Here is a 24,524-nt window from a genome sequence, read left to right as displayed (position 1 = left end):
TTGAGAAAAACAGTCAGATGTGTTAAATTAAAGAGAGATAACAGATAAATTGTTCCAATTTCCACAATGATTTTTAGCGTTTTTTCTTTGGGAAAAATCAGAGGCTGCAGAAAGAGTGTGTATATATATATATATATATATATATATATGTATATGTACTGTATATATTTCAAGTCACACATTCTGTATTGGATTGGGCTTCTGTTGTATTCTGTCTTTAAAGGCCAGTGAACATCTATGCAGTCACTTATTTCACATTAAAGAGGGGTTTTGTGGGGTTTTGTCAAAAAAACAAAAATAATATTGACCATGATTCCATTTAGAAAAGCAATAATAGGGGAAACATCCAGGGGGGTGAATTCTTTGTGTGGGCACTCATAAGTCTAATTCAAAACAAGACACTTCAGTTCTTCAGTTTGACAAGGTATTAAATTAATCATTATTAAAGGGATATTCCGGTGTAAATTTAATCCAAGGTCTAACACACCGTGAAACTGTGTTAGACTCCCTCTCAAGAGATCAAGTTAGCAGTCCGCTAACTGCACCGACTGCACAACAACAATACACTGCAGTAAATGGATCCAAATATAAACAGCCACCAAAAAGCCACAAATAATGCTCAGAACAGCACCAAACTTCAGCAACAGTACAAATAGGGTCTCAGCACATAGTCCGGGGTATCTAACCTCCACTAGCTTAGCTGGATTTCGACTGAAAAGCTGACTAAATTTACCACTCTTCTGCAGCAGCTTCCTGTTGACGCGAAGTCCCGACGACTCCATTACCGAGTGCAGTAGAGTTCCGCGGCTCATGGATGAAAATGTAGATTATGACTTCATGAAAGCAATCAAAGTTCATATGTGTCTTACCTGCCAGTTTATAACAGTTATTATCGAGAGAGGACAGGGAAAAGAACAGAATTGAGCATTTCTAACCGCACTCGGTAATCGTTGCGTCGGGACTTCTCCGACCCGGAAGCTGATGGAGGAGAGTTGAAGTCTGTTTTTAGCTTCACAATAGAAATCTAGCTAAGCTAGCGGAGTTATAATGCCCCGGACTATGTGCTGAGACCCTATTTGTACTGTTGCTGAAGTTTGGTGCTGTTCTGAACATTATTTGTGGCTTTTTGGTGGCAGTTTATATTTGGATCCATTTACTGCAGTGTATTGTTGTCATGCAGTCGTTTCTGAGGTTGATAAAACTCCGTAAATTAGCGGTCTGCTAACTTGATCTCTCGAGAGGGAGTCTAACACAGTTTCACGGTGATTTAGACCATGGATTAAATGAACACCGGAATATCCCTTTAAATACAAACATGTGTTAATGTAAATGTGCTAAAAAACATAGTAAATCAGAACAGCTGAATTCTCATGTAGGCTTTAAATCCGACTGACTCATGAATAAGTAGCCCACACAAAAAAACACTGTACTGTGACTGTACAGAGAGAGGGAGAGAGGGAGAGAGAGAGGGAGAGAGAGAGAGAGAGAGAGAGAGAGAGGGAGAGAGAGAGAGAGAGCGAGAGAGGGAGAGGGGGAGAGAGAGAGCATGTGTCTCTCTCTCCCTCCTGTGAATGTACTTCAGTGGTTTACTACGGAGGGAACAAGACAGCACAGCCCCACAAGAGAAGCTGAGCAGAGCTGGACTAAACGACAGAAGGGACATTGTTCGAGTTACACGAGTAAACAAATCAAATGAGTGGAAGGACGTCATTTGTTCTGCTCTTTGTGGGGTTCCTCCTCACTGTGACAGGTAGGCACTTTACACTTTCTTGGCATGAAATGATGATCTGTAGATTTTCAGCATGTTTGTGATCCATATTTTTGTCTTGCCGTTAATAATAGGCAAAGGTTGTTGAGGTAAAAAAAGATCTTTAAGATGTAAAATGGAAGGTGAAAATGCCAAATGAGCTCCTGTAATCAACACGTGGGCTCATCATTTACTGTAAAATAGCAGCCGGTAAAAGGGCGGTGTGCCAGAGATGCAGAGCTTTGTTCTAACCAGAAGGGAGCAGCATAATGTGGGAGAAACAGACTGTCAGCTCAGCATGAACCGAGAGCAAACTGGCCATGACAAAGAAGTTTTAGTATCCAGGGCTGTTACAGGACCTTTAAATCTGAGACTGAAAGAATCCTTAACAAGGACACTGGATAATCCCTCAAGGGAACATAAAAAACCCTCGAGTCCAGCAGGAACGAAGGCAGAAACATCTGAACTAAAACTACTGAATAAGACCCCATGATAAATAAGCTAATTCATTAATTTCGGTGTCTTTGTTATGAGTGATTAAGAATTAGACTGAAACTGACTGAGACTAGATTTACAGTGCCTATGCAAAGTATTCGAGCTGAACAAGTTGCAGATACACCTGTATACACTGTTTACTGGCATTATTGGAACATACTGAAGAGTCTGCATTTCTCTTATTACTTTGATTTTTCACAATTGTAAAGATCTAGAGGGACACGTATGGAAAATATTTGTTATGTCAATTGCGAACCTTCTTAAAGGTCAGAATAATTCCAACACATACACATAGAAATTTTTCCTTTCTATTTATTTATTTGTTTATTTGTGTGTCTGTGTGGACTGACTGTTTTTCATTGTTCTTGGCATCAAAGTTAAACAAAAAAACAAACAAAAACAAAAATTGGAAGTTCCCTATAGGAATGAAATGAAAGGCTCTTGGTCCGTTGGGACAGTCACAGAAAGACACCCAGAGCAGGACTTTAAACCGAAAGCAACAAGTTATGTTATGCAGTGTTTTCCCCTCCATTTACTGAGCAATTTACTGACTCCTTTTTAATACTTAATTAAGTCTCCACTGATATTGAATTAGTTCTTTTAAACTAAAGCTTTCTTTTCTTTTTCATTGCATGTTTTTTTCACTCTTTGCTGACAAACGTGCTCAAAAGAAAAAGCGAAAGTGATTCAATAAAAGGTGAAAGCTTGCTGTTTTTAATGGTGCATTATGTAAGAAACACTTTAAACAAAAAAGGGGCAGCATATAACCGGAGTAATTGCTAACTGCTGCTAACTGCTGCTAACTGCTGCTGCCTTTGGCTAGTCAGCACATTTACCTGGGAGCTTGAAGCACTAACTTCAGTTGATATCGATTCTGCAAATAATTTTAGTTAATTTCTTAATGTTTTAACTCAAATTCTTACATATTGTACCTTTAAATAAAAAAAATGAAATATTAATGTCTTTTTTTAATAGGATATTGCAAAACTAGGTCAAGATATTCCCTCTGAATAGGAAATTTCTACATGGTAACTCGATGATGGAGAAGAAGCTTTAGAGCACCTGAGTAATCATACAGTGAAGAAGGATTGCAAATAATTAATGAAGACGTGTTTTCAGCTATTTGACTTGATTCAGAATTCCTCAACCTTTTTCTTAGATAACTACAGCTTCCACAAGTCTTTGACATACAGTGGGCATGCACACAATATCCAACTGCGAACATTGCAATGACATGTTTCTATGACTTCACCTCCATGCTGCAGGTGTACATGCCTCCTGTCCCATTCAGTTGAGCTCCTCCAGTGTCGTGCTGAAATATGGAGACTCGGTCTCAATCAACTGCAGCACATCAGAGACAATGTTTGAAGGAATAGGCTGGGAGGCGCCAATGGGAGGCACAGGTGTGGAGAAGGTCAATCATCTGACCTGGACTGTGGAGGAGCTAACAGACTGGAACATCTCTCCCCAGTGCTACATCAACCCATCATCGGAGAGTCAATTTGACCAGTGCTTCAGTAAACCCAAAATTGTACTCTACAGTAAGTCTGCCTTTATTTTCACAGAATAGAATGATACTATGATGGTGTCTGATAACCTCTTCTTTTTTTCCAGCATTCCCAGAGGAGATCAGTATCAGCTCCAGCGATGCAATCAATGGTGTGATGAGAGAAAACGAGAACTTTACGATCACATGTGGCATCAACAATATAGCACCTGTTCAGAATCTCAATATAAGTTGGTACAAAGGAGACACAAAACTGGATACAGAAACTCTTAACAATCCCCAGAGGTCACCAGTGAATCTGTCACCCGTCTACAACTTTAAGCCATCAAGAAAAGACGATGGAGTCACATTCAGATGCGAGGCATATATGGACCTGGGGCCAGAAGGGCCACAATTTAATGTCTCTTCTCAAGAGTACAAAATTGAAGTGTACTGTAAGTATATCATGAGCAATTACCTATTTGAAAAGTTCCAAATGCCATATTTAGGTTGTTTAAAATGGTCAGTTTTATAAATTTGTTGTGTGGGAGTTTGGAATTACATTTACATTTTTTCTATTTCTGTTTATACTAGTTTACTAGAAAAGTACTACTTTAATTTCTGGCCAATTAACTCTTGGTCAGACAAAACAAGACATTCAGTGATATCACATTGACCTCAAGAAAATTGCGACAGTTTCAGAAAAACCAATAACTGAGAAAAGAATCATCCGATTAATCGCTAATGAAAATAAAAGCTGTTTATTTCTTACTAATACTAAGTTGAACTAGTTTTTGGACGTTGACCGTACATGTCTTAAAAGGGAAAACACTTATTTTAGTCAGTCAGTTCTCTTGTCTAATTTCTGTCATAGCTGCTTTTCATCTGTTAAATAAAAGTAAAATATTATAAACTGTTGCTTTATTTGTTTCTGTTTAGTTGGACCAGATGTAGAGTGTTCTGCTCCTGAGCTACTGGAGGGGGATACTTTGGAGAAGCTTTGCAGTGTGACAGGAAATCCTGACCCACATGTCATATGGCTGAAAGATGGACAGAGCACAGACCCGACCGTCAAACTGAAAAGGGGGGATGAAGGGTATTACACTGTTAAAGCTGAGGGCTCTTCCTACTTCGAAAAGACTCTCCAGGTTTATGTGTTGTGTGAGTATCACATTTAGTCATCAATACAAACAATGAAAACAGATTTTGTTTCTGTAATTCTTCAGTAACCTATGTTATTAAATAAATGAAATGAAGCCGAATGTACAATATTTGCCTTTCAAATGTAATGGCTGGGTAATGTATATTTACTCCTCTCTAAGTCTAGGATCATTTTGTTTTACAGATGGACCAGAGTTGACTTGCCAAAGCAGTTACACTGCACCTGAGTATGCTCCTCATAATCTTACCTGCAATGCTGTGGGCTATCCTAAACCTGTGATCAGATGGTTTAAAGAAGATGAGGAGGTAGAGCTCCCTAAAATACTGACAAGAAGTGATGCAGGGCAGTACGTGATCACAGCTTCAAACAATCGGTCCAGTGTCAACCACACAGTTGAGATTACTGTCCTATGTAAGTTATTTTGATGAAAATCTTGAAAACCTATTATTAGCACGATTTCTTAAATGCAAGCATTTGCTTTCTCTCTGATTTTCATTGTTTAAATGGTGTCTCTAGACTCACCATCACAAATACTTGAGCTTGAAGACTCTGAAGTCGATGTTGGTTCTACCGTGGGGCTGAAGTGCTCCTCCACGGGCAACCCACGACCAAAATATTCCTGGACTTATTTCCGGACTGCCAATGTGATTGAAACAAATGAAGATGGAGTGTCCCGTCTGCTCATCAGCAATGCCACTGCTTACAACATAGGCTCCTACACATGTCATGCCTGGAATGACAGAGGGAATGTCTCCAAAACAGCCAGAGTCACTGTAAGAGGTAAGGGCAATATCATGTTTCTACTACGTTAGAGTAATGTTGTAGGCTGATTAATTAAATCAGCGCTCGTCTATCAGCGGTAGCCCGCCCATACATTACATAACAATGTAGACTGTATGTTGATGAAAATGTGTACAGACGATGAATCGTACAGATTTAGGTAACTCCTGACTTTACCTATAGCGCAGCAGGTCAGACTTTTCACTTATTCTGTGAAAAATCCTCAAATCGCCTGAATGGATTGGCACAAACTTTAGCACGGACAGTCATGGTTTCCAGATGATGAAGTTATCCCATGACATTCTGCTAACGCCACTATGTGGTTTACATCAGAAGATTTAAACAGACTGCAGATTGCATTAAATAAAGTCAACTTAAACTTTCCAATACTTTGATTTATGATCAATTAAAAACTGCATGTTATCATGCTGACATTTGCATTTACAGCACAGCCTTACCGAGTTGCTATAGACACCTTAAATCAAACTTCACATCACAAAGTGTATTAAACTTGTAGTTGTAAATTTAACCATAAAGTGGTAGTTTTATAAGTCAGAGCTGGCTTTAACTTCACTGGTTGGTAACCAAGGATGCAAATGTCACATCATGTACAGGCTAGCACTCAAAAGTTTAGGATTTATTATCAAGATAAACAGAATTACTAAATTATTGGCTGAATATTTACATAACTATTCCATTTCTACTTGTGTTTGTGCTAATTTATATTTATAAGCATGTTAGCACACTTAACTAAGATGAACATGGCAAACGAGTCTGCGAACATCAACTTCTTAGCATGCTAATGTTAGCCGTTAGCATGGCTCAGCAGATAATCTTAACATTTGTTTAGTTCTGAGCTGTAATATTTGCAAACCCTGTAAAAGCTAAAATTAAACACTGTTAGTGTCAATAAACCTTTTTTTTTTTTTTTTTTTGAAAAAAAAATCTGTAAACTGAAGTTCTGCTCTGTATCCATGGATATACATATCTGTCTGTTGCTAACAAAGTATTGTTGCTATGCTACACCTCATCCATGAATGCTAATAGCAAGCCTGCAGTGCCCCCGCCTGAAGTCTGCCCTGCTTGTAGCCAACTTGCAGAACTACACAACTAGCAAGTCACATTTATAGACACGATGTGTGTGTGTGTGTGTGTGTGTGTGTGCGTGTGTGTGTGTGCCCACTGCCCTGTGTGTTTGGGGGGGAGGGATGTTTCAAGTTTCCTCTCCGGTGATGTAGTGCCTGGAGCGGAAAGCTGCGCTACAGCCATAGCTTAGCTTAGCACTCTCCCAAAAAAAAGTCAACAAGTCGCCGCTGGCTCGTCCCATTCAGCTGAGGGGAAGCGTCGGGAAACCTCAGAGAAGCTCACTGTCACAGAAAACGACCGACAACTGTTGGGAAAAAAATACCTCGAAGACTTCCCTCCAATGGATTATTTAAACCCTCTTCGTCTTCTTTCAGTGCTTTTTACTTTTGAGCTGCTCTCGCTTTCTAACGGGACAGAGTCGAGTAAGTTGGGAGCTAACAGTGAGTGACAGAGCTCATGTTGTCTTTTGTGTCCATGTCTCGGTTTAGCTGAGAGATTTGTGTGAAACAGAAAGTGTTGTTGTGTTGATTGTTCTGGTCTGTTTATGGAGCCTGCTCAGTGACGAGGAGATAACTGAGGAGGGTGAAGAGGAAGCTTGTAATGAAGTGAATCCAAAGAGACATTCATGTTTTATTACACATGCTTTTAATGGGGACAAATGATACTACTGTGAATACTGATGGCCTGAGAGGGAACTGTGTATTCACAAAATACTAGAACTATATAATATAATTAATGTTAAAAGGGTAGGTGTAAAAAGCTATGAAACTTGTCTATCTTACATGTGTATTTGCATTTAATAAGTTTGAAAATCACCGTAAACTCAAATAAAAGGATACACTTAATCTAAAATACCGAAGTAAATCAGTGAGGGTGTGTCTGATCATAAATAAGCTTCTTGACCTTTTGTAGGGCGTCTAATGTTTAAATCCTCCTCCCACATCCTGTATGGTTTTCTGATAAAAACAGTATCTTTCTGTTCGGATTATTGTCACACTTTATATTAGAAATGAATGATAAGTTGGGTTGAATATGATTCATTTCTCTGGTATGTATTTTGCTGTAAGGTCCGGCACAAAGAATGGTGGGCAGTGGGTACATACTACTCTTTAGGGAGGGGTAATATCCTTCCTGAGTCCTTTCCTGCTGCCTCCTGCGACACAGCTTTTGTTCAGCAGCGTTTCACCACAGCGCTGGATGTGGAAATGTTGTGTTAAGATAATGGATGTGTGTGACTTGGACTGGAATAACATGTCTCGCTCTCGCTCTACGTTCCACAGGTGCCGACGAAGAATGCCCCGTCATAATAACTCCAGACAGGATGGTGATACGATATGGAGACAGCCCCCAGACAGTCCAGTGCCAGCCAAATACCACCGCATCCACAAACGTAATAAAAAAACCGTACTGGAAGGTTCCGGAGCGCAACATCACTGAGAGGGTCACTTGGACGCCTGACACCCAACAAGACTGGGACCCGAGGCCCGCTTGCGCTGGGGAATTCGTTGGGAAACCGAAATGCACGAAACCTTTAGACTACACTCTCTACAGTATGTCTTGCTCGTTTATTTAATACTTTATCGTCATCAACTTTAAATGTGTTTCCTGAAATTCAGATTTTTTTTTTTTACACTCCATAAAATCGTCTCTCCAGAAAAACCAGACAGTGTCTCCATCCTCCTCGTGGACAACGCAGGCTCGGTGGTGAAGGAGGACGTAGACTTCCAGTTGACGTGTGAGATCACCAACGTTGCTCCTGCAGGAAACCTCACTGTGCGGTGGTACATAGGGAACGTAAACTTCACAAGTAACGGTAATCTACAAGAGCTTGTTAAACTTGTAGTCCAACGCTATACAGACATGTGCTTACATAAATGAATATTCTTTAATTGGAACCATTATGTAGGAAAAGTCAAACTTATAATCACACAGGTAAAGAAGCAATATGTAAGACATGACCAGAATTTTAGTTTTACACATTCAAAAAATGAACTAATATTATAAACAGAGAGTGAAGAAACATCAGTGTGATTGATATGTAGAAGACGTCTATGTACTCTGTTGCAGAGATGTCTACTGATGTTAGCATGCTAAGCGACTAGCCCATTGTTCCAGCTGGCGAACACATGACGTACATTAGTGTCATATATAAGCTAAATAAACTCACAACATGTCAAGTAATGAAACACTGTTGCCTTTATTTTCCATATTAAAATGAAAACATAAATGTTGCCTTTAAATTCTGGCCCATATTTTACAAATTATACCTTTAATGACCACAGTATTACACAATTCATTTATTGAGATGATAGACTGTAGATTATTTAAATTGTGGAAGTGTGAACATTGGAAGTTAACTTTAATAACCATCAGTTATCCTAATGATGCAATGCTTCATTTCCTTTTCTAAATCAGATATTGCTCATTAAACAGCCAGCATGATTTAGTAGAAATACATTTTTTATAAGTGCTGTGTTCTGTGAGGTGTGTTAAAGTGATACAGTTTTTCTCACTGACACGACGACCACAGACAAAAACAACCAGAGGTTCTCACCAACTTATCTCCTATTTGCATCAGTGTTTGGCAGTTTCTGAGACACTGTAACAATAAGGTGGTTTTCAGGTGGTTTTTGTGGTTGTATTCTTTTAATAATACAAGTCTGTATTCATTTACATACAGTGGTCTAGGCTCAGGCTCTAGAATATGCAGGGGAACATGATACAGCAGACCTTCACACTCTTACCAACAAAACAAATTCAGTGTTTTTGCAGCTCCAAATCAAAATGCGCACTCCAAACACAAGTTAGCTGAGTGTAAGGATCCCACAGTTTTTCCATTCTTCCTGCTGATGATATTTCCTGGATCCACTATTGCGCAACACAAAGTCAGTGGAGAGTGATGAATTGTTTATCCCTCTAGAATGGGTGGGACTTTGTTGAGCTCTGTCTCTATTGACTCGTGATATAAAATGCAGCGTATTTAACAGAGGTTTTGGCACCGGTAACAAGTTTTAGTGCCTTTTTTTCTCCAGATGTGTTTAGAAGTTAAATAAGACCTCACTGAATGTTGATAGAACTGTGAAAGACAACAGAAGAAAGTTTTTATAGACTTAAACACAATTAACCTTTCTTTTTTTAAATCGTTTTCTTACTTTGTATTTTCTCCACAATCCCTTTCCTCCATCAGAAACAATGAATGCGACCGGCTGCTTTCCCCAGAAGGACACAGACTGTGACCTCAATGTCACTCGATCCCCGATGAATGTATCGCAGACCATCAATTTCCATCTGAACAGAACACACAATGGAGCAGAGATCAAATGCGAGGCCGTGTTGGAACTTGGAAAAATTGAACCGAGCGAGATGTCCAGTCCCATCAACATCACTGTCCACTGTGAGATCACGTTCACAATCACTGCTCAGTAGTCATGATTAAGACAGCACTGTAATGCAGGACGAAGTTGAACTGTAATATTAGTATACTCATTTTGCTCTATTTGCCATCATTGTTCAACAGATAAGCCCTGGATTAACACCACAGAACTTCCTCATACGATCCCATTGTTCAGAGGTTATCCCGAGGAGCTTGTCTGTAACGCTAGCGGTAACCCGCCTCCAGAGATCCAGTGGTTCGACGGCCAAAAACACCTTGTGTCTGGAAAAACACTCTCGGTGAATGAGGCAGGTGTCTACAACTGCAGCGCCAGTAATGAAGTCGGCTCCGTCTCCTATGCTGTCAAAGTGATTCTAAAAGGTAAACAACACTTTTAATCTAAACTCTGTTGAAGAAAATATACACGCCTTTCTATTAAAATATATAATAGGTCTTTTTTTCCTAAATATATAAAACACCTCACAGGGAAACCAGATGTCTGGCAGAAGGGTTGAAGGCTAATAAATACATATTCCGCTCTTCTCCCCTATATACTAACCGTTTAGGAATTTTCATGGGTTTCTGTTGCTTAGAACGTTTTCTGCTTTGAATTGAGGTTTTAAGCATCTGCAAATTATTATTTAGTAATTCCACGCACAGTTTCTCTGTGTCAGCGTGATCTGTAACCTCTTATCAGACCGAATACATGAAAATGATCAACAGAGCAGCAGAGCAGATGTCACACAGCTTCACGAAGGATTCTTTCCGGCCATGTAAATGTATTTAAAATATCCCTGCGCGATTTCTCTGCGCGTGATGATACAACGCTGTCTGCGCACAAAGACAGACACAAAAAGGCAGAAGGCCGGTGGAATGTTTGGATCTTCTGGTATGGTTTGTTGAAAATATCAAGCTTCTGTATGCAATAACACATCTTCTGTTGTCAGATATTATTGTAAGACCGACTCCCTTGTTTTCACAATACTTATACAAATGCAATTAGCCTGTGTTCCCTTTCAAAAGCAGCGTCCACACCAAGAACAAAAGCTTAAACTTTAGTGATAACGATGTGAGCACCCACACTGATTAACGAGAACATTCTGTAAACAGTGGCGCCAAGCACGTCCTGCACTCCCCAGCGTGTCAGACGCTCCGGAAACTAGATAGTGATGACTTGTCCCTTGTTACTGCTGGACGGTAAGCTATGAAACAAAAAGAAAACCAGAAAGATATGGGCGCAAGTGATTCTTCAATGATGAGACGAGTTAGCAGAATCCAACTCTCTGTTACAAGAGTTGTCGTCTCTCGAAAACAAACTTTATTCGTAGTTTTTGGACGAGTCGACATTAATTATCCTGCCGATCGTCAAAGAGGACATCAGTAAAGACAAAACAAACTTCAGGGACCCCATTTGGCATTATCTCTCAGGTAAAACAACATTTTCTAATGTGTAATTTACAGCCTCATATTAAGTCACATAAGCGGTTTAATAAGTCATGAATGTGACACCCTGTAGATTCAGATGGATTTTGATTGGCTGTCAGTGTTTCTAGTGTTCATCAAATCGCTCTGAAAGAGAACTTCATAATATAATTTGCCACTGTCGTTATACTCTTTGTGTGGACTCTACTTGAGTCGGAACGTTTTTTAAAACTATGTATTTTTAGTTATTGTTTAAGTTATTGTTCTTGGTATGCATGGCTCTTTCCTCAGGTCCAATTTGTAATAGTAGATTGTTGAGTCTCATTCTCAACTCACCAAATGCTGATGCTTTGGGTTGGTGGTGACAATGTTTGACAAGTTTGGACTCAGACTCAGCAATCAACTGTCTTACAAATTGGACCTTTTAAGGGTCAGATGTCTAACAAAATTTTAATTTAACTATTTTTAAAGTGCATCTTCAGTGCAAGCTGAAAAACAACTGAACCTTAGGAGTAAAATTTCACATAAACTGTCAGAATTTCATATCAGAAGCAAAGGATGCAGGTGGTTTCACTCACCCAAATTTTAAAATGCATGATTGAGCTGCTACATTAGGCATGTTAACATCGTGGAAAATATGCAAAGAAAGATTGCTTTACAAACAACTTTTTAATAATCTCGCTCTAGTTCATAAGTCATGGTGTTTATATTAACCCAGACCCAACATTTTAAAATGCACATTATAATTATTTACTCGGTGTAAGCCTTTGTGTTTTTGTATATACTGTATTTATATGGCATAAATAACTAAATATGTCAGATGTTTATGCAGCATGAAAGTGTTACAAATTGACTTTGTCATGCAACCCTGTGTTTTATAATGACAAATGAATCGCCTTGAACCTGAGCTTTACAATATGCCTGCATCATGTTTTTTTCAGATATTTATAATTTTGAGATTTTGACAGGAAGCACGTGCCTTACTTCGAAACCCTGGACAAGCATGTGTCCCTGGCAGCAATGGCTACATTTTGATCCAGTTACATTTGTGTTTATAGCCATTTGAAAAAAAAAAAAAAAACTTCGGCATTAATGTGTTGCCTGTTTGATTTCATTACAGAGGACTACCTTCCCCTCATAGCTGGATTTGTGGCTGTCGCTGTTGTTGCCATCTCCATCATCTTCCTCTTCATCTACTCCATCTACTACAAGAACACCAAGATGCGCCGGTACAATCTTAAAAATGCCAAACTCAGTGCCCACAATGGCAACGTGGCTCACAACGGCTGGGACATGCAGTTTCCTATGACCAAACTGTCTTAGCGGGTCATGTGTTGATAGCACCGGATGGATAGCTGACCACTCTGAATGAGCTGCATCTCTCTGCCAACACAAACTACAGTGTTTAAAGGCCTGAGTACCACTCCACCAGCGGGCCCGACTGTTTGGGAATCAGATTTTTCCTACAAACGTCACACACTCGGCCGTCTATTTTCTCACATATAATACTATTTTACCCCACATGGAGTAATGTTAGCAACCTTTGGCTTGAGATGTACAATCTATATTTACTACTGGATTTGCCCACTTTTCACTGGACAGAAAGAAGAAGAGGAGCTGGGACACTTTGGCTCTGACCTTCCAAAGAAAATGTTTTGATATTTTTTCATGAGCACGAAGGGAATTTGATATGATTATGAATGTTTTTTTGTTGACCTTCGATGCAATAATGCTTGTTTAAAAGAACTGTGCCCCCTAATATTCACTCAAACTTAGATTTCTATATCTATTATTTTTACATGCAACATATAAGAAGTGAGCCCGATGTGTCTGCCTCTCTGAAGGTGTGACATTGAATCTGTGAAAAAGGAGACCAGTATTGCTCTATTAATGGACACCATTGCTTGTGCATATTTTTCATTGAGCCCATTATCCCTTCATTAGTGCTTGTAAGCCAGTTTGCACTTGTTTCTGATTATGTAGCTTTCTCTGTGCCTGGGCCTTTGTAGTGCCATACTGTGTCAGGCTCTGGCCCTATGGGCCAAACTGTTTTGTCCAACAGTTAAATGCGTTTGTATGAATGACTGCAGGCATTATTGCCTTATGCCTATCAAACTGTATATTCAGGATAATATTTTATATTTATTTATGAGAAAAAGTAAAGATGGAACAATTTAGTATTGAAAATGGACTGCAGGTATATAAACGTTGCAAATGTTGGAATGAGCGAGTAGAAATGAAATCCTACCTGTGATAAATGACATGAGGACATTGCAACACGTTTGTGAATAAGGCTGTAAATATTTGTGACTCTTTTGAAACTGTATTTTAATATTAAAAATGTGGCTTTTCAAACAGATTGCGTCATTATTTAAATCTTATAGGTCACAATATATTTGGTGTGCACGGATGTATGATCAGAACTAACAAGACTGAACTGTACAGCTGCTTATATCAGAATCAGAATCAGAAATACTTTAATAATCCCAGGGGGAAATTATTTTTTGTCACACACTCCAGATATACAAGCAACATATATTAAGAACAAAATATAAATATAAATATATATATACAATATATAAAAGATCAAATGTACAGTTTAAATAATGTGCAAAAAGTGCAAACAAACCCCCCCCCCCCCCCCCCCCCAAAAAAGAATGATTGTCTGTATTTTTGCTTGACTTCTGACTCTCTAGGGAGGCATTATAGAGTTTAATGACCACAGGCAGGAATGAATTCCTTTGGTGCTCAGTGGTGCATCTGAGTGAGAGGAGTCTTCTTCTTCTTCTTCTTGGATATCCACTTCAGATCACAGGCTTGTGACAAAAAAAACAACTTTAAATTCAAATAGACAGGTTTGACAGCTTAGACAGGGGGTTGAATGAAACAGACCGTTAACCTGAATACAACTAGGATTGTCTTGGTTTGAATAATGCTGGAAACCTTTGGGATGATCTTAATTCACGAAACAACAACATATATAACAAAAGGCACGGTCGTTTAAAAAACATTTCAATGCCGAAATGTTAACAATAGTATGAGAGGATTTACTTCCTGGAGTCTACACTGGTTGCCTGGCAACTGGCCTTCCCACTCCAGTCTTCACGTTGAGCTAAGCTAACAGGATACTGGCTAACTTACAGGTAAAATGAGAGTGGTACCCTGGCAAGAAAGCAGAAATAAATAACGAGCTATTCCTTTAAACTGTCCCCGCTTGAGTCCAGCCCCGCCTCATCTCTCAAAAACTGAGTGTAGCAGACTGTTTACATCCACCCAGCCCCGCTGCAAAGGTCGTTATGGAGATTTCCGAGGAACACGTAAACGCACCAGGAGGACTGGTTTTGCTTTCGGGACTTGTATGAACTCAGAAAGTTGTGAGAGGACGAACAGAACACGTATCTACAGCGACCTGAGTGTCAACAGGACCGGTTTTACATTTTTAATCAGTGAGAGAGTTGAAGGTTGGCACGCTGGTGAAATCAACATGTGGTTCTTCATTGTGTGCGTCTTCATGGCGTGGCCAGGTAACTGATTCTGTCCTGTTCGATAAAGTTTATTGATTAATACATTAACTTTTACATGTTTGCCTCGTCGCTTGGTCTTTTATAGAGCGAAAGTTGCAGCTGCGACGTATCACACTGGACTACGCCCATTGTTGGATGAACGTTGACCAGATGATCTAATGTTTGCTTATTCAAACCAAGTTCTGTCAAACATTTCTTCCACAGCTTCAGCGACAGTAACTTTACTTCGTGTGTAAAATTTAGGGGACTTAGTTATTAACCAAAACCTCAGTTTGGTCATTTTGGCAGCAGCTCACAAGGAAATAGATTTGTAAAGATAGCCTGCAGTTCCTTACAGTTTGTTTCACTGTCATATCTGTGTCATTTTGTCATGAAAACTGTTTCTGTATTCATTTAAAACAAGTGTAAGGATGGTCTTTATTTAAAGGGACAGTTCACCCAAAACTCAAAAATACATATTTTTGTGCTTTTCATCCATCTGCATTGTTTTTGTGCGATTTGCTGAGCCTTGGAAATATATGGAGCCCTAGTCGTCTCTTGGGATTGATAATAATAATTCTTAGATGCCCCAGCTTGACATTTGAAAATCTCCTGGGGTCAACCCAAACTTTTAAACATAACTCTGATCGGCCCATGAGACTCACAGAAAATGTTATTTCATACACGGAACAATTCTGTGTGAATGTGAGCCGAAGCCAATGTTATTCTTGTTAATGACTCATCCACATGTGCACAACATCTTGTGAACTTCTTGTATATCCTTCAACACACGCAGGCACAATTCCCCATTATTGACGCGATATAAATTATGATGTCTGTTCCTGCAGTGCCACCCAGCAGAGTAGGCTAAGGTCTGTCGGTGGTGTATATATATTTGTGGTAAACAAACCTCAACACAACAGGAGAACAATTAACTTAACTCTCTTGTTTTAGCAGTTCTGATTACTTTTTTTTTTTTAATGGACATATTTGATATCATATATGTCCACAGTAATTTCAAGTTTAATTTAAAAAATGACGATTGCTACTTCGGGAATCACTGATCTTGCAGCAACTGTCAGGATTTCCACAAAAAGACATTGCTGTTGAGTTTTTCAAATATGTATTTTATTTTTTCATAAACAATTGAGATAGATAAATGGCACTTCAGACAGAAAACATGCATATTTGATTTTGGTGTGATCTGCCCCTTTAAGCACCAGAAATGAGTGTTTATATAGTTTTATAATTAAAAAAACATGCATTTACATTGTTATCAAGGACAAAATCCAGACTAAAACAATGTGTTGCACATGGCTGTAAGCTCTAATACAGACTGTTTACTTTCAGGACAAGCTGTGAGTTCTTCCTGTTTGGTTGAGCTGAGCCCTCCGAGCGCTGTGGTGAGATTTGAAGGCCCCTTTTTCGCCAACTGCACTTCAACGTCCGACCCTATAACAGGAATGGGCTGGGAGTCTTCAATCGCAGGTGTACCTAATACAGCGGGGGTCTCTTCTCTTCCCCTAAAAGTTGACTCCGTTACAGACTGGCATTTTAACCCACAATGCTTCGTCAATGTTGGCGAAGAGCAGTGCTTCAAATACCTGCCAGTCACCGTTTACAGTAAGCAGCTCTTTAAGTTTACGTAAGGTTGCCAAGCAGACCCTCTCTGATTATTCAATGCTACTGTTGTTGGGATGATTGTGGTCAAACACTTTTTTCATTTTCTTTTACACAGAAATGCCGGACTCTGTGTCTATAACTGATCTGAGTAAACTTGGCCCCTTGGTAGAGGGCAAAAAGTATCTCATAGAGTGTGTGACTGTTAAAGTTGCACCGGTAAAAAAACTCTTCGTGCACTGGCTCAGGGGAAAAGATATTATCGATACACAGACTTTTAAGCCGGGCGACCCGAGTGCACCCACTCCGATCGATAAAACATTCGTCTTCGAGCTGAAGGCCAGTGGTGATTATGATGGAACTCAGATCCAGTGCGAGGCAGAGCTGAACTTTGGGCCGGCGGCTCCAAAACCTCCCTCGGTCCTATCAAAGGCACATGCACTGACTGTACTGTGTAAGTTTCAAAATTCAATGCCATTTAAATTTAACCAACACAGATGAGATTGATTATGTTCTGCATTTCACTTCTCCAAATGTAATTTCTCTTCATTTTTCTCTCTTTGTCTGTATTTTAATTTCTGTTTCTTCACATTCTTCGTGTTTCTTCAGACCGTCCAGTCTTCACCAGGCAACATGAGACTGTGGAATTTATGGCTGGTAGCGGATTTACTTTAAATTGCACTGCTAAAGCAAATCCGAAGCCTGTATACCGCTGGTCCGTCCCAGACTCTGTGCGAAAGGCAAACGGGGATCAGAACATGAATCAACCAATTCTGAGCCCTACCCTCCAGGTCCCAGGGTCCTATAACTGCACTGCGTCAAATGCGCGCGGCTCCACGACCAAATCTTTCACTGTCATCGAAGCCGAAAGTAAGATTTTGTTTCTAAATTCATTTTTCCACTCCTTCATTGTCTTGCCGTGTTAATTATTCTATAATTCCTTCATGTTGTTATTCCCCACTAGGAAGTCAGCCTGGAACCACTGCTGGGATTTTAATGGCTGTCTTTTTCATTTCAGTCTTTGCTCTGGGATGTGTAGTGCATTACAAAAAGAGAAACTCCTCTGCTTAAAGACCAGAAGTTCTTAAGTGTGAGAGAGAGAGAATATAACAAAACTCCCGTCTCCCACAGGCGATCGAACCATCTTTGCAGCCTTGCTCGGAGTGTTTTTGGTCGTCGCAGCCGTGCTCTTCATTGTTGGATTTTTCCTCGTGAAACCTGACGGCTCCTTTTCATGCGGCAAAGGCAGCTATCAGAGAGGAGTGCCTACCTCATCAGGACCTGTATGAGCCTGACTTTAATACACTTTTGCATGCCTTGACAATGGAAATGTTTCCTTATTTTAATTTTTTATTTGTGCTTGGGGAGACGTATCAGTTTCTTGACTCTTCGAGGCTTGGGGGCATGGTCTCTTCTGCATGCGCGATTTGATGTACTTCTGCTAACGCTGTGGCGTTAACAATGCATTATCCTATCAGCTGTCTTACAAACTCCACTAATGAGCTTTTGTTATATTAACAAGCGGTGCACGCTTTACATGCACTCAAGAAATCAGGTTTCCTTTAAATAACATGAAAACTGTCGAGCTGCTTTTACAGTAATCAGATTTCTGTTCTACCCCTGATCTTATTTTGGAAGCATGACTCACATGTTTCAACTGTTGAGCTAACACTACTTCCAGAGTTTTTTTTTCCTGTGTGTGTGTGTGTGTGTGTGTGTGTGTGTCCAGACAGCACAGTAAGAAGACAAGCAGACACACACGCAGCTGTTCCTCGGAACATGAGTGCGTCAGGATATTAAAAGTAGCCCAGTGTTAGTTTCGGTTTTGCTGGTATTATTTTTGAAAAGTTACCTCTCCTTTAATCACACTACTCTCCTGTCACAGTGATACTTTCACTTTCTGATGTCCCTATCCTTCACATACACGAATGTGAGGAGCTAAATCAAACCCTCGTTGCTTAGCTGCATGTAAACGCACTGATTGAATCAAATGACTCTTGAATTTGTGTACTACAGTGGGAATGTTTATTCCAGCAAAGAAAGCTCTGTTGAACCCACTTGACCGACACTAAACTGACTTAATGGTGATGAAATGTTGACATGGAAAAGGCTTTTTTTTTTTTTTTTTTTTTTGAACCAATGCAGAGTCATTAATCAAAAACCAAAACACTCAGAACTATTGGATGCCAAAGGGAACTACACTACATTTTTACACAGTTTTTAAAAAATGTCAATAAATACCCAAATACTGCTCATCAAGTGTACTAAAATCCACTTGATTATGGAGTATGGGAAAGGTTTTTGTTTTGTCTCTCCTGTAAAGTCAAATGATCTATGCTTTGGTACTCGCCTGTGGTAGGAGGCCAGTAGCTGCAGTACATTTTTATTACTTTAACTGTCTGATTGTAAGCCATTGATTTAAGAATCGGTACGACTTAACTGTCAACAGCCATTGGTGCCTTGTTTCTAATCTTTTTATATATTTTTTTTTTCAGTCATAGCTTCAAAGACTGAATTTTAAGGCAAAACATGATTGCTCAGGTATATTTTGTTGCCTTTTTTTTTTTTAGTTTGAACAAATTATACCAGACACAGAAAGAATAATTACTTGAGGGTGCTTTTTATGCAGTTGGGCATAATGTTGACAGTGATGTTTTTTATTGTTATCATTAATTTGATGCATATATTATGCTCATTTGCTCTGTATATATATATATATTTTTTTTTTTAAGCTTTATGTATGCACTGATAAGGCTCCGAAATGTTGAATTATTTTTGCACTGATCATGCCATTTCTGGAATGTGCCTTCATCTGATGAGACAATCAGTTGCTTCTGTGGAATTACCTGAGTACAAGACAATAAAAAACACGTGTTAGACTGACAGTTTGCTGTGTTAATAATGTGTTGTGTGTGTGTGTGTGTGTGTACATTAGATTTTAAATAAAGCTAACTTGTCTGTCGGTGACATCCTGAGGCAGAATACTGATCAAGTCAAACCGGTGTCTTTCATTACTGTGCTTCACTGCCACTCTTTGTCAGCCCTTTGGACCTCTCTCTCTTTCTCCCTCTTTCTCCCTCTCTCTCTTTCAATCTGTCTTATACAGTGCTGAGACTGCCATACTAATTAGTGCTGAACAAAGTGAATGTAAAGGAGAGAATTTGTTATTCTGCCAGTATGGACCTTTTTTTTTTTATTTTTTTTTTTTCCTGAAACCATGTTCTTTATGTTCAGTCCCTGTCATTCCCACTCGGTGATTTTGCCAGAAAGCACTGTTTGTGTATGCTCTGACTGTGTTGCTATAGCGACCTGGCTGAGTGGATATTGCTCAATTTGTCATGGAGTTAAAAAAAAAAAAAAAAAAGTTATTATTATAGACACACAGGCTTGAAACATATTTCTCCAGAGAGCATGAAGGAGCAGCATATTCAAAGTGAAGTGAGCGTGTACTGTAATCTGCATTGAGATTCCCAGCTGTGCTCTCCATAAATACACCGAAAAGCATCCGATTACTTGGTCTCTTCCACTGCAGTCGCGGTCAGAGCGGATACGCTGTGTAGCATTCTGGTCACAGTGTGGGGCTTACAAGCTACATGCTGCACAACACCAATACTCCTCCCGCCCTGCTGGGATCTCACAAAGCATGGAGTTCACAAGCAATAGGAGACAAGCATGCAAGCAGAGGGGGAAAACAGGCTTTTTGCTCACAGCCAGACAACAAGACAAGAGATGAAATGGTTGGTTTGAAAGCAACATAGACACGCCTAAGGCTGGAATGTGATGGGCTTTGATATCATAAATAATAAAGTCTAGTTCAGACTTATTTCCCATTTAAAGGAGGTGTACATGAGTCGAAAGTTATTCTCTCCGAGTAGAAAAGAAGAGAAAGTTTGGGCTCCGGAGGTGGTTTTATGATCCGAACTTGATCTCGAGATAAAGGTGCATGCTGTAGGATTTTGTCGAAACCCTTCAAAAATGTGCCAAAATTATCAACGCAATGCGAAGAAAACACTTTTAATGTCAACGATGGGTTGTTTTTGCAGGGCTATCTACTGAAGTTAGCATGCTAACCAGCTAACCTGACCGAAGTTCCTCTGCTAGCAGTATAAACGCCAACCCACCCCTGGTGCCCCCTGCTCCACATCTGGACCGCTAGCTGCACGGCTAACTTTGCTAAAGCAGCTACACTGAGCAGCAGTTAGCAGTCACTCCATTTGTTTTGAGTAACATATTGCGCCCTAAATCTTTAAGTTGTGTTAATAGTGATTACACTTTATGAAGAAAGTGTACAGGTTTTATAAACCCAAATAATGTTGTTGCAGCTTTACAACAAAATGTATTTATAAGGTTTATGTCATCATTATAAGGTAAGGGTTTGTTTATCAGTGAAATAACTCTTAGCTAAAGTTTATTATATTTATTTATTATTGGTGGTTATTATAAAATGTTATTGGAAGGCATCTCAATGAATATAAATGTGATCTATTGGTTTACTACATTTTATGATCTACATTTGGCTTTAATTAAGCTGATACTGAAAATGGGCAATTTATGTATTAACTTTATATCTTAATCACAGTATTATCTGCACAGTGAAGTGCTGGTGGGTCATTTCCTGCTGGAAGATCCTGCAGTTCAGAGGCTCGGCCTGTGTTTTTCTGAGGCCTGCCACCTGTTAAATTTCCCTCTTTCCCTTTAACCCCCCACCCCCAAAGTCAGCTGGGATGAAGGAGGCCCTTTTGTTCCAACATAGTTCCCTGCAGGGTAGCCAAGCTTGTTCAAGTTGGAATTTTTTGCTTTTCTCTCGCCCCTGAATCGACGGCTCGGTGCAGAAAATAACATGGGAAACAACTTTGTGCAGTGGATCCTGACGCTGTGCATGATTTACTCAGGTAAGCCGCTGAAGGCAACGTGTTTTTTTTTTCTCCGCACTTGTTGGGATAAGAGCTGATGTTTGGAGCGGTCGTTTTCTTTGGAAAGTGGTAACGTAACGTAGGCTAACTATGACCTATAATCTTTGATAAAAATGAGCGCAGATCTTAACGACCATCCGTGTAACAAGCACAGCACCGGTTTGTTTTTCCTTTAGACACATTCCATGCAGGCTTGTGTGGGATAAAGCTCCTTGTGGCCTCAAAATATGCGTATGTGTGTCTAAGTAGCTGCGTTATATTCTGCACAATGTAGGTTTAACTCTGTGAAGATTAAACAGGCCTACAAAGTGCACGACTTGTTGCCATAATGTAGAAATAAATAATTAACTAGACAGCTGTAGACTCAGTAATAGGTGAGGCTTCATGTGTGTACTATAGAAATATTAGGCAGGACTCCTGATTTGTTACTTGTGATTGTCCTGTGTGTGTGTGTGTGTGTTGTAACAGGGTTACATAACAGGTACATACAGCCTGTTTGTTTTTGTATATGAAAGTGCTACAAGAGGTCGGTGGTGATGAAACTGGCTGTGCTGATGACGGCTGCTGCTGTCCTGTATGTCTCAGTGTCAGGTGAAGGCTGCTCCCTGATCCTCAAGCCCTCCAGGGTCGTGGTGGGCTTCGGGGAGCCGGTGTCGGTCAGCTGTGAGGCCGCTCGGCCCGTGCGAGTCCTCGGCTGGGAATCGGCCATCAGTGCTTCCCATACCCAACAGGACCTGTCCGTCCAGTGGAAGGTGGACAGTCTCATCGACTGGATCGAGGAGCCGATCTGCTACGGGGTGTTCTTCACAGCTCCGAGACAGTGTGAGGAGAAACTCAACCTCGTCCTCTACAGTGAGCCATCTCCTGCTATGAGACACGTTATAGACGTGGATGACTTGTGAACCTGGTTACTGACTTGAACTCTGTTTATCATCCGTTTAGAAACCCCAGATAGCGTCTCCATCAGGCCCGTGAACCACACCGGGCCCATGGTGGAGGGAAAAGAGTACCAGCTGCTCTGCGAGGTCCAGAATATCGCTCCCGTTCAGTACCTCACCCTGAGGTGGTACCGAGGGCAAACCGAGGTTTACAACCACTCCTTCTCTGACCTCACATCTTCCTCCCCCGTCCAAGTGTCCTCCATCCTCGTCGTCACACCAACCAAAGCGGAGAACGGAGCACAGTACAGGTGTGTGGCGGTGCTGGAGCTCGGACCAGAGGGACCGCAACCACCTCCGACTGTGACCTCCGAGCCTCTTAATGCCTCTGTGTACTGTAAGTCACCAAGGTATTCACAACCTTAAAGAGAGATAATACAATGATGATGGTATGATGATGATCTAATCCCTGTGATCTTTTTCTGTAGTTCCCCCAACGTTCCTCAGTCCTGAACCAGAATCTCTGGAGCTTATACAAGGCACTGAGATTACCTTGAACTGCACCGCCACAGGTAACCCCACACCTGTTTACAGCTGGCAATCCTCCCGTCCCATTCAGGAGACAATGGAGGATGAAGCAGTTCTTACCTCCTCCTCACTGCTGCCAGGGACCTACACCTGCACCGCCTCCAATACACTGGAGAAGAAGAGCAAGCAGTTCATCGTCAAGGCCAATACCAAAGGTAAAAGGGAACTGTGAGGTGTGCATGTCTCAACTTGTGCAAGCTTCAGCCTAAACTGCATTCTAATCTGCTCGTCTGTTGCTTTTATGTAGGGGTTTGAAACAAGAGATCTCCAGATGGGATCAGATGACCACACAAACAAGGAAAACTCAACTAAGGGGATTTTTCTGTTGCAGCTTTGGAGACAGAAAAGACAATGCATTCAGCAGATATTTATGAGGATCTTGCTATCAGGCAGAATTAGATATAATATTTTTAAAAGAGATCTGAATATACGATGTTTGGTAACTGATAGGTTGTAGATTTGGGGTTAGGGATATAGATCACTTTGTGTGCTGTCCATGTGATATCCTGTATCTAATGTATATTTTTGCTAGTCTTATTTGACCTTGTAACATAGCAAACGTGTAGCTCGTCTGGATATAGCAAATGATGACTACATTATCATTAATGTACAAATTTTAATACTGAATGTTTAAGATCAGCAGTCCATTATTGTAAATATGAACCGTTTCTTGATTTGCTTATCTTTATGAATAAAAGTAAAACTGTGAAAAATGTTAATATTGTATTTTAAATACCTACTTTACCCTACTTTTACTCCTTTTTTAAGTGTGAAAAAGGAGGAGAGCAAAACTAAACTTCTTAGGGTGTTCAGACTGAATACTACACTTCATACATTTATTTACCTATATAGCCACACAAGGCAGTTCAAAGTGCTTTTCAGACACATAAAAATACATTTTAAAAAAGACACTACAGGATAAATTCACCCATTCATGAAAATGTAGTTGTTATCTTCCCTTGCTGGTGGAGAATCAAGTGAAGTTTCGTAATCCAAGTAGCATTTCTTCATCTTTTAATTAGAAGCAATACATCTTCACTGATTGATTCCTTATGCTTGAGATAAAATAAACATTCAACATTCATTCATTCTTCATGGCTAAATAAACAAGCTGATTTAAAGGACATCAGAATTTAAAACTGTTTCACTTTGTCTACATTTGGCGGATCCTGCCATGTCTCTGTGTTTTCTGGGGGATGTTATTTTCTTCTGAGAACAGCTTGTTTGTTCAGTTGTGGAAAAAATACATCTCCAGTGTCCAATGTGTGTATTTTTCTGCCATTCATTGTTTTTGAATATTAAAATTCTTCAATCTAAAATTCTTAAGAGAACATTAACACTGGATTACAATAGTAAAGACATTTAGATTAAAGAGATTGTTACATAAAAGAAGTAATGCTTTTTAATTAATTTGTGGCATTTATTCAGTCTGTGTAATACCGACCTTTCACCGCCAGGTGTCGCTGTTGCG

General features: G+C 39.9%; 1 protein-coding gene across 1 annotated transcript; it reads left to right on the top strand.

The window, feature by feature from the left end:
- Positions 1-1,508: 1,508 nt before the first annotated feature.
- Positions 1,509-23,772, top strand: LOC115575246 (uncharacterized). The gene is made up of 22 exons (XM_030407125.1): positions 1,509-1,750; positions 3,508-3,783; positions 3,857-4,183; positions 4,668-4,889; positions 5,074-5,301; positions 5,407-5,670; positions 8,037-8,306; positions 8,411-8,569; positions 9,944-10,150; positions 10,274-10,510; positions 12,672-12,873; positions 13,368-13,395; positions 14,739-15,075; positions 16,405-16,677; positions 16,793-17,128; positions 17,284-17,544; positions 17,806-17,960; positions 21,443-21,566; positions 22,173-22,439; positions 22,530-22,862; positions 22,954-23,208; positions 23,301-23,772. Exons 1-22 carry the CDS (start codon positions 1,693-1,695, stop codon positions 23,306-23,308), a joined length of 4,827 nt encoding a protein of 1,608 aa, XP_030262985.1. The 5' UTR covers positions 1,509-1,692; the 3' UTR covers positions 23,309-23,772.
- Positions 23,773-24,524: the final 752 nt, after the last annotated feature.

This window comes from Sparus aurata, chromosome 23 (genome assembly GCF_900880675.1).
Source record: "Sparus aurata chromosome 23, fSpaAur1.1, whole genome shotgun sequence".
NCBI classification, from domain to species: domain Eukaryota; kingdom Metazoa; phylum Chordata; class Actinopteri; order Spariformes; family Sparidae; genus Sparus; species Sparus aurata.
The sequence above is the reverse complement of the archived record's forward strand: the minus strand, read 5'-3'. Positions and strand labels throughout refer to the sequence as shown.